General features: G+C 43.0%; 1 protein-coding gene across 5 annotated transcripts in view; it reads right to left on the bottom strand.

Annotated features, from left to right (window-relative positions):
* Nucleotides 1-12,246, bottom strand: part of IFT122 (intraflagellar transport 122) — a 73,748-nt gene that overhangs the window by 54,431 nt on the left and 7,071 nt on the right. For all 5 annotated transcript variants that reach the window (XR_007135071.1, XM_047781450.1, XM_047781457.1 and 2 more), the window contains exons 2-4: nucleotides 7,842-7,908; nucleotides 6,431-6,515; nucleotides 1,461-1,539 (exon numbers count right to left, since the gene is read on the bottom strand). Coding sequence is in view for 4 of the 5 variants with exons in the window: in XM_047781450.1 (XP_047637406.1) it covers nucleotides 1,461-1,539; nucleotides 6,431-6,515; nucleotides 7,842-7,908 (231 nt within the window). In the remaining variant the exon portion in view is untranslated. The remainder of the gene's footprint in view (nucleotides 1-1,460; nucleotides 1,540-6,430; nucleotides 6,516-7,841; nucleotides 7,909-12,246) is intronic.

Raw genomic sequence — 12,246 nt, 5'->3', positions numbered from 1 at the left:
AGCTATAGCTCCAATTAGACCCCTAGCCTGGGAACCTCCATATGCTGCAGGTGTGGCCCTGAAAAGACAAAAAGACAAAAAAAAAAACCAGTTGTTTGTTGGTATGTGCACAAGGTTTACAGCAGCATTACTCAAATCAGCCAAGAGATGGAAGCAGCACAATGTCCATCAACAACAAATGAACAGGTACACAAAATGTGGTCTATACATACACTAGAAGATCATTCAGCCTGAAAACAAAAGGGAATTCTGACATGTGCTACAATGCAAGTAAACATTCAGGATGTTAGGCTCAGTGAAATAAACTATCCACAAGAGGACAAATACTGGAAGATGCCACTTATATAAGGTCCCCAGACTAGTCACAGTCATAGAGACAGGGAGTAGAAAGGAGGTACAAGGCGGGGGGAAGGGAATAGACGTGACCGTTCAGTAGGCAGGGAGTTTCTGCTCTGCAAGGTGAAAAGAGCCCTGGGGATTGGTGCACAGCAATGTGAATGTACTTAGCACTACTCAACCGTACACTAAAAAATGATTAAGATAAGTTTTATGTTATACATATTTTACCACAATTAAAAAGAAAAAATCAGGAGTTCCCGTTGTGGCGCAGTGGTTAACGAATCCAACTGGGAACCATGAGGTTGCGGGTTCGATCCCTGCCCTTGCTCAGTGGGTTAACAATCCGGCGTTGCCGTGAGCTGTGGTGTAGGTTGCAGACGTGGCTCGGATCCCGTGTTGCTGTGGCTCTGGCGTAGGCCGGTGGCTACAGCTCCGATTCGACCCCTAGCCTGGGAACCTCCATGTGCCGCGGGAGCGGCCCAAGAAATGGCAAAAAGACAAAAAAAAAAAAAGAAAAGAAAAGAAAAAATCATTTGCTGAGTACCCACTATGGGCCAGGCATTGTACTAGGCACTGCTGACACAGGGTGGGCAATACTGACACGGCATCTACCTGCATGTCGCTTACAGGCTGACAGGAGACAAGTGTAAACCTACAGCTGTGAGAAACATCTCGAAGGAGACTACCAAGACTAGAGGAGGAGAAAAGGCTTCAAAGAAGCAGCACATCTGATCTGTGGAGTGAGGAGGGGGTCTCCAGGTGGGGGGATGTGAAGAACAAGAGCAAAGCCTGATACCAGGTGGATGGCAGGCCCTTCCCTGAAGTTCAGACACTGGGAGAGGACAGCCTGGGGCTGGGGGGAGATGGAGTCTATGAGGACAAATTAACTAAATGGAGCTCTGTGCAAATACCTTGGCCAGTGCTGGCCTAGCGAGCAATCCTCAAGAAACATTCCCTCACTTACTCACTCCCCAACCTTTCTGCAGCCTGCACAGAGCCCACAACTCAAATTCAGCTACAGAGAAAAAAGTTCTTATATGCTTTCTAAGGTGCTTTTGCTCCAGTCACTTAATAAGATGAGAGTCAAACTACTAATGCCATATACCTAAACAGTTACTCACGTGTATTTCAGAATGCCTTCCAATTTTGATGTCCAGATAATCACACTCTTGTCAGCTGATCCAGAAGCAAAGCGCTTGCCTGAAAGTATTTTTAAAAAGAAAAATTGCACATTTATTTTAAACCAAGATTTTCCAGAAAGTATTTCTTAGAAAAGTATTTCTTTAAGGTACCTAGTAGTGTTAGTTGCTTCTCTACTTCTTCTTACCAGTAGTGGGTGGCAGTACTCTTGAGATGGAAATCTGGGTTCATATCCTGCTCTGTCACTAACAAAGGTGTACTGGGGGCTTATCACATCCCAGTATCATGTTCTGTGCTCAGGATCAAGGAGTGTTTAAAACACAGTGATTCCCATTGTGGCTCAGTGGTAATGAACCCAACTAGTATCCTTTAGGATTTGGGTTCCATCCCTGGCCTTGCTCATTGGATTAAGGATCCAATGTTGCCATGAGCTTCAGTGTAGCTCACAGATGTGTGGCTGTCGAGTAGGCCAGCGGCTACACCTCTGATCCGACCCCTAGCCTGGGCACTTCCATATGCCTCAGGAGCGGCCCTGAAAAAAAGACGAAAATAAGAAAACAAAAACCCCTACATGATCCTACCTTCACAGAGTTTCGTCTGGTGGGGGAAATAGGCATTAAGTTAATCCAGAGTACTCATCATGGCGCAGTAGGAACCATGAGGATGGGGGTTCAATCCCTGGCCTCGCTCAGTGGGTTAAGGATCCGGTGTTGCCATGAGCTGTGGTGTAGGCTGCAGACAAGGCTTGAATCCTGCTTTGCTGTGGCTGTGGTGTAGGCTGGCAGCTACAGCTCCGATTAGACCCCTAGCCTGAGAACCTCCATATGCTGTGGGTGCGGCCCTAAAACGACAACAACAACAAAAAATACATTAATCCAATTCAAATACAACGTGGTGAGGGAAAAAAGCTGGGCCCTGTGAATGAGGGACCTAATTTTGAGGCTCTCTGAATCTTTCAATGCCTTCATTTGAAACAAAGGGAAAAACAACATCTTCCTCAGAGGCTCTTTATGGAGGTCAACTAAGATACCATCTGCAGGAGTTCCCACTGTGGCGAAATGGGATTGAAGGCATCTCTGCAGTGACAGGACGCAGGTTCAATCCCCACCCCCAGCCCGACACAGTGGGTTAAAGGATCTGGGGTTGCCGCAGCTGCAGTGTGGATTGCAACTGTTCCTCTGATCTGATCCCTGGCCCAGGAACTCCATATGCCATGGGGTGGCCAAAAATAAAAAAAAATAATAAATTTTAAAAAAAAAGATACTATCTGTAAAGCACCCTTCATAATAGCTGAACCAGCAGACATTAGCATGAGCCCCAGGACACAGCTGCACATACTAAATAAAAAGGAGCTGCTCTTCTTTGTTATTTCTGTCACTCCTCCCCCACATGTGCAGGCAGCAGGTATCACAGAGTCTGAGCTACAAGCTCAGAGTCAGAACTGGAATTCCCAGTGATGTCACTTACCAGCTGTAGGACCCGGAACTAGCTAGTGAACATTTCCAGGCTTTCATTTCCTCATTTGAAAAAGGATGCCACAACAGTACTTACCTCACAGTTGTTTTGAAGATTAAATGAGATTAAAGTGCTTAGGACACTGCCTGGCATAGAACCAATGCTAAAGAAAGTTAGCTATAATTATTACTATTATTTCCTCATATTGTCTTGTACTGCTTTTCCTGAACAACAAAAAAAAAACCTAGTTCTTACCTACCTTTGTATCACAGTTGCTCATTAAATACTTATTAAACTAAGGGAGAAATCGAAAACAAGCAGACTTAAAGAGCAAAATTGTAATTCAGTGTCTCCTCACTTCTAAACCCAAGGGGAAAGACCAGTGTAGAGGAAGTAAAAGACTTCTTTATCACCACCTAAGTGTCACGAAAGGGCAGCACGGTACATTGGAAAGAACAAGGGCTCTGGGCCAGGCCCAGCTCTGCCGCTGTCACCTGTAATTGCTCCTCATCTGTGGGAAGAGCTGCGATCCCGTCCCTGCCTGCTTCACAGTGCTGTTGGAGATCAGACGTGATGACATGTGTGTCAGGACTCCGTTAAGGGCTGACAAATGCCACTGATGGCAGGTCTTGCTCTCACATCCCCAAGGGCCCTGATGGTGTTGCAGGCCAAAGAGGCCCTAGGCTTATGAATTCCAAGGCCCCCAGGGCTCCCCACAGTATTACTCTGACTTGAACTCAAACGCAAGTAATAAAACATGACTACTGTGGCCCAGCACACATGACCATGAGGCCAGAATAAGTGCCATCTTTGCCACTAACTTGCAGCATGACCTCAGCAAGTTACATGACTTCTCCAGGTCTTCATGTAGGTCTAACATCAAGAGATTAAGCTAGGTCAGACTAAAACTGTGCGCACTGTTCGTGTATGTGAAATAGGCATTTTTCTAGTCCACAGCTCTCATGAGATTCTCAAAGAGGTCCATCATCTAAAGGAAGTTTAAAACCTGGAAACTGCTCTCCAAAGTTTATTCAAGCACTGTGGCACTCTGATTCTGTGCTTTCTCGGCAGTGGTCACAGGCTGGCCTCTCTAATCCTATGTCCATTTAACACATGAGGAAACAAAATCGGAGAGCACCAATAACAGTCTCAAACTCACAGAGCTTTGGGGTTGGAACTCAGAGCCATCTCATCCCAAAGTCCACGTTCTTCCTACCAAGTTCATGCTGTGGGCAGAATGAATTTATGTAGGTATGTATGCATGTATGTTTCCTTTATGGGCCATACCCACGGCATATGGAGGTTCCCAGGCTAGGGGTGGAATCAAAGCTGCAGCTGAGGGCCTACGCCACAGCCACAGTAATGCTCAATCCAAGCCACGTCTGCGACCTACACCAGTCATTCAAGTTCATGGCAACTCCAGATCCTTAACCCACTGAGCGAGGTCAGGGATGGAACCCACAGCCTCGTGGATACTAGCTGGGTTCTTAACCTGTTGAGCCACAATGGGCACTTCCAGCATGGATTTATTTTAAACTCTCAGGATCAGTTTCAGGCACCCATTGTCTGACTAACACCTCTCCTCTTCCTCACCCTACCTGGTGCCCTAACTCCAATTATCCTTCAACCCCGCTAAAACCACCCTCTCTCCGCCTCTCACCCCTCATTACTCAGCTGACAGTAAAGTACATAAGGTGTATATAAGGTCAAGGTGCACAAGCCTTCCTCTGTTCCTTGCCCTCTGACTTCATCTGCAGAGGTACTTATACACCCACCACTCTGGTGACACCTAACTCTCCACCTCCTCTGCTTCAGATGGGTCCTTGGTGGACCTGGGGTCTCACTACATCTCCCAGGGCCATTCACTGAGCCCCCCAGACACCTCCTTCTCTTTCCCACACTCAGATGTTGCTACCTCCTGCTTCAGTGAAAGAATGGAAGGGAATTTCCATGAGCCTCCTACTACCACACACTCCCACTGCCAGTACCCGCTGTGAAATCAGCCAGCTTCCACCATGCCCATCATGCCCTGGATCCCATCTCTGCTCCCCTCTCCCAAATTCCACATGCCCACAACTGAACTCCTGATCTTCCACTAAGTTTCTTGGCCTGCAGCCTTCCCCATCCCCATGGAAAGCAATTCCATCCTTTCAGTCATTCAAGCCAAAAACTTTGTAGTCACCCCTGACTTGTTTCTACCCACCCCACCTCCAATCTGTCAGGCAACCCACCTTCAAACTATTTCCAGCATCTGACTGCTTCTCACCACTTCTGTCCCCACAGAGGTCTGAGCCACCATCACCAGAGTTTTAAAATTTGCCTGGGTGATGCTCCTTCACTCAACTTTCTGCCCCAACCCTCGCCCCTTGCAAGATGTTCCTAATACAGCAGATGGAGGGATCCTTTTTTTTTTAATTGTAGTATAGTTATGTTAGTTTTGGTATAAAGTGATTCAAATATTTATATATTCTTTTTCAGATTCTTTCCATTACATTGTAAGGTATTGAATATAGTTCCCTGAACTACAATAGAAGGATTTTTAAATTTTTATTTATTTATTTTCATTTTTGGCCACCCTGCAGCATATGGAGTTCCCAGGCCAGGGATCAGATCCAAGTTGCAGCCATGACCCAAGTCACGGCCGCGGCAGCACTGAATCCTTAACCCACTGTGCCAGGCCAGGGATCGAACCCACGTCCCAGTGCTCTCAAGATGCTGCCGATCCCGCTGTGCCACAGTAGGAACTTCTGGAAGGATCTTTTTAAAATATAAATCAGATCAGATTTCTCCTCTGCTCAGAACTCTTCAGTGGTTCCCCATTTTTACTGAGAATCAAGCCAAAGTCCTTATGACAGCCAGCATGATCTGGCCACCCCAGCCTGTCACCTCTCCCTCTCATTCTCTCTGCCCCAACCCAAGAGAGCACACTCCACACAAGGGTTCCACAACGGCTCTGCTCCCCCACCCCAATGCTCATAGTCATTATTTCACCATCTCCCCACCTTCAGGTCCTCATTCACCAGTCCCTGTCAATAAGCCCACACTCATTGCCCTGTAAAATCAATGCCTTCCCCCAGCCAGTACTCTCAACTCTCCCCATTCCCATTCTGCCCTACTTTTTCTTCTTCCTTAACACTTACACCTTCCAGCATATTGTTTCACTTACCTCCACACTGCATTTTTTGCACATCTTCCTTCATACTCTCTCCTGCTCCCCCACCCCCGGACCTCCCCAGTAGATACAAGCCCCCTATAAGCAGGGACCTGTGTTTGTCCTCTGGAGTATCTCAAGCAGCTAGAACAATGCCTGGCACACAGACAGGCCTCAGTAATACTTTTTGAACTCAAAAACTAAACTGAAGCCTAAGAGACTGAACTATCTTCTGAAACTGCAAGTTTTAACCTGCGCTCACCAAACACAATGAAGGCGCAACTAAGGAGAGAAATGAGTGGTTCCGAGGTCAGGATAGACTATAAATTGCAGCAGCTCTCTTACCATCCTTCGCATATGCCACACAGTACACAGTATCTTTGTGTCCCTTGAGGGGCTGAAGTAAGGTGCCATCAGAGGTGTCATAAACCTGGCAAAAAAGAGAGACAAAAATACAGATTATCCACGTGGCATACATTAGTTAGATGCCTGCAGGCTGCTGCTGCAAAATGTGTCTTCATAATAAAATATTTGTCAATAGTCTAAATTTGTATCAAGTAAAAACTGCACCAAGAAACCAGAAAGAATGTGACTTGACTTAAAATTGGGAAACCCAAGAAGTATAGGTCCTGATTCTGTGAGTTGCACGGATGGGAATGTGTCAATAATGCTCAAGAAGCAAAAGTTCTTTCTGTGGAACTTCTCTACAAAGTTCACTCTCCCTGCGTGAATTTGGATAAAAGACCAATCAAGCTAGGCCCTCCCCTCCCCAATAAAGCCACACAAAGGGCCCAGCTACATCATGACTAAATCCCAGGCACAGCCCTGCCCCTACCAACATCACAGAGAGAGGTTTCATATTTGCTACCGAGAGGTTAAAAGTCACATACCTGAACTCTGGGTTTGTAAACTGGAGGGAATGTTATAAAATCCAATTGTAACATGGATTTAGGGTTTTATGGCTGTGCAACATCTATAAATATGTGGAGATTTAAAAAACACACCATCTGAGAAATAAAGGCAAAACCCTCCAGAAATGGTTAGTGTTTGAGAAGATAACCTACAGGAAAAATCTAAAAGGATTTGGATTGTTTACCCTGGAGAAAAAGAAGTCTGTGGAACAACTTAACCACAGCTTTGTTACCATGTAGAGAATGGAGCTCAGGCATGTGCATATCTAGAGACAACAGAGCCAGAGGAAGCAAACTTACGTGGCAGGAAAGGGAGATCATACAAAGGTTTCCAGGTCAAAATAACTCTCTGAAAATGACTTTTATACACTAGGCTGGGTTCCAGAGGGAGCTTATATTCTTTGAAAATAAGAAAAATAGGACGGCATCCATATTCAATAGTTTAGGTAGGCCAGTGCCTCAAAGTCAGGGTCAGGGTATCCAGCTTTTCATGGAGGGAGCCACTTCAGTCCTGTTGCTTCAATTTTCCAGGGGGAGAAAATTCAAACTGACAACAACTCGGTTTCAAAGGCATTTTGATTAGTTATTTGCAACTTTTTCATGGATTTCTCAAAGTAGAAAGGGAAAGATTAATGATTCCAAAGGAGGTATTATTCACAGGTTCCTATCTGATAGACAGTTTACTTACCTGTTTTAAATAGCCCATTTCCTTCCCTATTAAAAAGTAATGACTGGTTTTTCCGCCCTTGCCTTTTTTATCTTTAAAAAAAGGGCCAAATTTTAGAGCACTTACAAGAAGGAAAGGAAAAAAAGCACTTAGAAAGGAAACTCAGACAAAATCCTACCAGTAATCTGTTTCCTGCAGCCAAAATCAGTTGAGTTCCATCAGGCTTAAATGCGAGGTCATATATACTAAACAGGAGACAAGACAAAACAAAAGGACAATTAGGAACCAAAATGATGAGGTCTGCTAACGGTCAGGAAAGCAAACTTTATTTCCATCAAGAGATGCTGCTTGTGCATGGGGGAGAAAAATAATGGCTAAGAATTACATTTGGTTGCAAATCCCATTCAACCACCACACCTTCGATCACAATCCACTCGGAAGATAGCGTTATGTTCCAATTTCCACCTGCCCAGAAGTCAGAGGCCAGAGATGATTCAAAGTGTCAACAGTCAAGGATACTAACTCTTCTAATAATACCATAAAGGCTACACAAACTGAGAGGATGTGTGCAGGCTAGTAAATCCACATGTCTCTCAAAAATTGGTCACTTATTAAAATATCATTGCTATTTCCAACTAGTCAGATACTAAGAGTGCCTCTCAGGCACTACAACTAACAGATACGGGATGAGAGAATCACAGTCCCTCCCTGCCCTCGAGGAAATGGCCATCCTGTGGGAAGAAGAGGCTGAGATACTCACAGAGATCCACATGTCAGCAATTCTAAATTATACCTTTTTTCACATTTTAACATTTCTGATGTTGGGATGTGTCTTATAATTGATGATGTGTCAGTTTAGCTGGTGGCATTTTTTGCTTCCTTAGTCATATGCAAAATAATGATATTTATAAATCAGTGACCTTTTAGATTAGATGAAATGTAGAATAATACTGTGATAAAGGTTTTAGGAGATACATTAAAGCACATATTGTAGGAATCCTACAATGTTCTGAGTTGGAGAGGATCAGAAAAAGCTTCATCGAGGAAATAATAAAAGGCAGGGCTTTTCAGACACTCAGGAGGAGGAGGGGTAGGCGCAGCATTTCAGGCAGAGAAAAGAGAATGAGCAAAGACATCAAGGTGGGATAACAAATATCTAAATAATATAATTTGACTGCAATGTTTGGCTTCGTGCATGGCGGTAAGGAGACATAAGGCAAACAAACAAACGAACAAACAAAAAAAAACAGGCTGAGCCTTATTACAAAGATTCTCGAATGCCTCAAGCAGAGAATTTCATTTATTCAGGTGATCCTAGTCACTGGGGATGTTGCCTTGTGGCACAATGGTTGAGGATCCAGCACTGTCACTGTAGCGGCTTGGGTTGCTACTGTGGCAGGGGTTCAATCCCTGGCCTGAAATGTACTGGACAGTGCTACCAAGATGGCCTACTGTAAAAGTTTAGCATGGGATAAATTAACCTGGTTCCCGTGAGTGTTCCAGAAATACACACCCCTGATACAGTACTTGGAACATTTGCCACAGGGATATCCCACGCTGAGCTCTTCAAATGTATTATTTTATTTCATCCTCACAACAATTCTATGAGGTAAGAACTACTACTCAGTTTTGGGGTTGAGAACACCATGGCTCAGAGAGGTCAAGTATTTTGCCCAACATCACACATTCAACAAGTGAAAGGGCCAGAATTTTAAATCTGACTCTAGAGTATGTGCTTTCCTCCCTTCTACTCTCCCAAATTATTGTCAAATATAACAAATCTCTGCTACTCTCAACACTTTAATTATAGTGACTTATATGAAGCACATTTATTTGTGTGCAAAGTACAGTTTAAATGCTTTACATGTGTTAACTCAATCTTCACAGCAATGCCATATCTACTTTGCAGATGAGAAAAGTAACACAGAGAGAAGTTAACTTGCCTAAAAATAAACTGCTACAGTTACCATGCTGTACAGTAGAAAAAAAAAATTGTATTAGGGAAATAACAATAAAAAAAATTTTTAATAAAGATAAAAAAAATAAAATAAACTGCTGTAGAGTGGAGGTGGAGACAGAATTCAAACCCAGTGGTCTGGCTCTGAAGCCCAAGCTCTAACCATTATACTTTGTGGCCTTCATTATCATTATTATTATCATATGCCACAGTTGACAAAATAATTAGCAAGAGTCTCCATGGTTTTTTGTTTGTTTTGGCCGCACCTACAAAATGTTTAAGTTCCCGGGCTGGGGGACTGAACCCAAGCCACAGCAGTGACAAAGCCAAATCCTTAACCTGCTGAGCCACAGAGAAACTCCAAGAGTCTCCATGTTTTACCAGCAGGAAAAGGGGGTTCCTTAGTGGCACAGCGGGTTAAGGATCCAGTGTTGTCACTGCAGCAGTCTGGGTTGCTGTTGTCACACAGGTTCGATCTCTGGCCTGGGAACTTCCACATGCCACAGGTGTGGCCAAGAAAAACAAAAGTGGCAGGAAGAAAGGTATTATCATTTACCCAGGGCATTACATGTAGAATTCAGAGTTTTTAATATAGGCTCCATTAACCTCAGAAGCTTCCTTTAATGAAAATAATTCTTCACACATATTCAAGAGTTAAGAGTTGTTGAAAAGTGTAACTTTATTCAACATAAACAAATCAATCAATGGCATATACCACATTAACAAAAGAAAAGTCAAAAACCACATGATCACCTCAATAGATGCAAATAAAGCATTTGACAAAATTCAACATCCATTCATGATAAAAACTCTTACCAAAGTGGGTATAGAGGGAAAAGATCTCAAAATAATAAAAACCATTTATCACAAATGCACAGCCAACATAATACTCAACAGAGAAAAGCTGAAAGTCTTCCTGCTAAAATCTAGAACAAGACATGGATTCCCACTCTTACCATTTCTATTCAACATAGTATTGGAAGTACTAACCACAGCAATCTGACAAGAAAAAGGAATAAAAGATATCCCAATTGGAAAGGATGAGGCTCAATTGTTACTATATGCAGATGACATGATACAATACATATCCAAATAATCCAAAGGACTCCACACAAAAACTACTAGATCTAATAAATGAATTCACCAAAGTAGCAGGACACAAGATTAACATTCAGAAATTGGTTGCATTTTTGTATACTAACAATGAAATATCAGAAAGGGAAAGTTAAAAAAAAAAACTTTTAAAATCACACCAAAAAAATATAATAAAGTGCCAAGGAATAAGCCTGACCAAGGAGGTAAAAGACTTACATGCTGATAAAACATTAATAAATAAAATTAAAGAGGATTCAAAGAAGTGGAAAGTTAGCCCATGCTCTTGGATTGGAAGAATTAATATTGTTAAAATGGCCACACTGGAGTTCCTACTGTGGCTCAGTAGGTTAAGAATCCAACTGGTATCCATGAGGATGCGGGTTCCATCCCTGGCTCTGTTCATTGGGTTAAGGTTCTGGCATTGCCACAAACTGTGGCACGAGTCACAGACGTGGCTCGGATCCTGTGTTGCTGTGGCTGCGGCGTAGGCTGGGAGCTGCAGCTCCAATTCAACCCCTAGACTAGGAGCTTTCACATGCTGCAGATGCAGCCCTTAAAAGAAAAAAAAAAAAAAATGGCCACACTATCCAGAGCAATCTATAGATTTAATGTGAACCCTATCAAATTATCCATGACATTTTTCACAGAACTAGAACAAATAATCCAAAACTTTACATGGAACCACAGACGACCCTGGATTGCTAAAATTAAAGCAATCCTGAGGAAAAAAAAACAAAGCAGGAAGCATAACTCTCCCAGACTTCAGACTTCATTCAATACTACAAAACTACAGTAATCAAAATAGCATGGTGTTGGTACCAAAGCAGATATATGGATCAATGGAATAAAGAGTCCAGAAATAAACCCACACACATATGGTCAATTAATCTTCTACAAAGGAGGTAAGAATATAAAATGGGAAAAGGACAATCTCTTCAGTAAGTGGTCTGGGAAAGTTGTACAGCTGCACATAAATCAATGACATCAGAACACACCCTCACACCATGCACAAAAATAAACTCAAAGTGACTTAAAGACTTAAATATAAGACATGACATCATAAAATCTCCTATAAGAATAAAGAGGCAAAACATTCCCTGAAATAAATCATACAAATATTTTATTACATCAATCTCACTAGGCAATAGAAATAAAAAAATTAATGGGACTTAAACTTATAAGCTTGTGCACAGTAAAGAAAATCATAGGAGTTCCCATCGTGGCGCAGTGGTTAACAAATCCAACTAGGAACATGAGGTTTCGGGTTCGGTCCCTGCCCTTGCTCAGTGGGTTATCGATCCGGCGTTGCCGTGAGCTGTGGTGTAGGCCAGCAGCTACAGCTCCGATTAGACCCCTAGCCTGGGAACCTCCATATGCTGCAGGAGCGGCCCAAGAAATAGCAAAAAAGACCGAAAAAAAAAAAGAAAGAAAGAAAATCATAAAAAAGAAAAGACAGCATAAGGAAGAAAACATTTGCAAACAATGCAACCAATAAGGGCTTAATCTGCAAAATATACAAACAGCTCATACA

The sequence above is a fragment of the Phacochoerus africanus genome, chromosome 1 (genome assembly GCF_016906955.1).
Source record: "Phacochoerus africanus isolate WHEZ1 chromosome 1, ROS_Pafr_v1, whole genome shotgun sequence".
NCBI lineage: Eukaryota > Metazoa > Chordata > Mammalia > Artiodactyla > Suidae > Phacochoerus > Phacochoerus africanus.
This window is presented reverse-complemented; position numbering and strand designations above follow the sequence as displayed.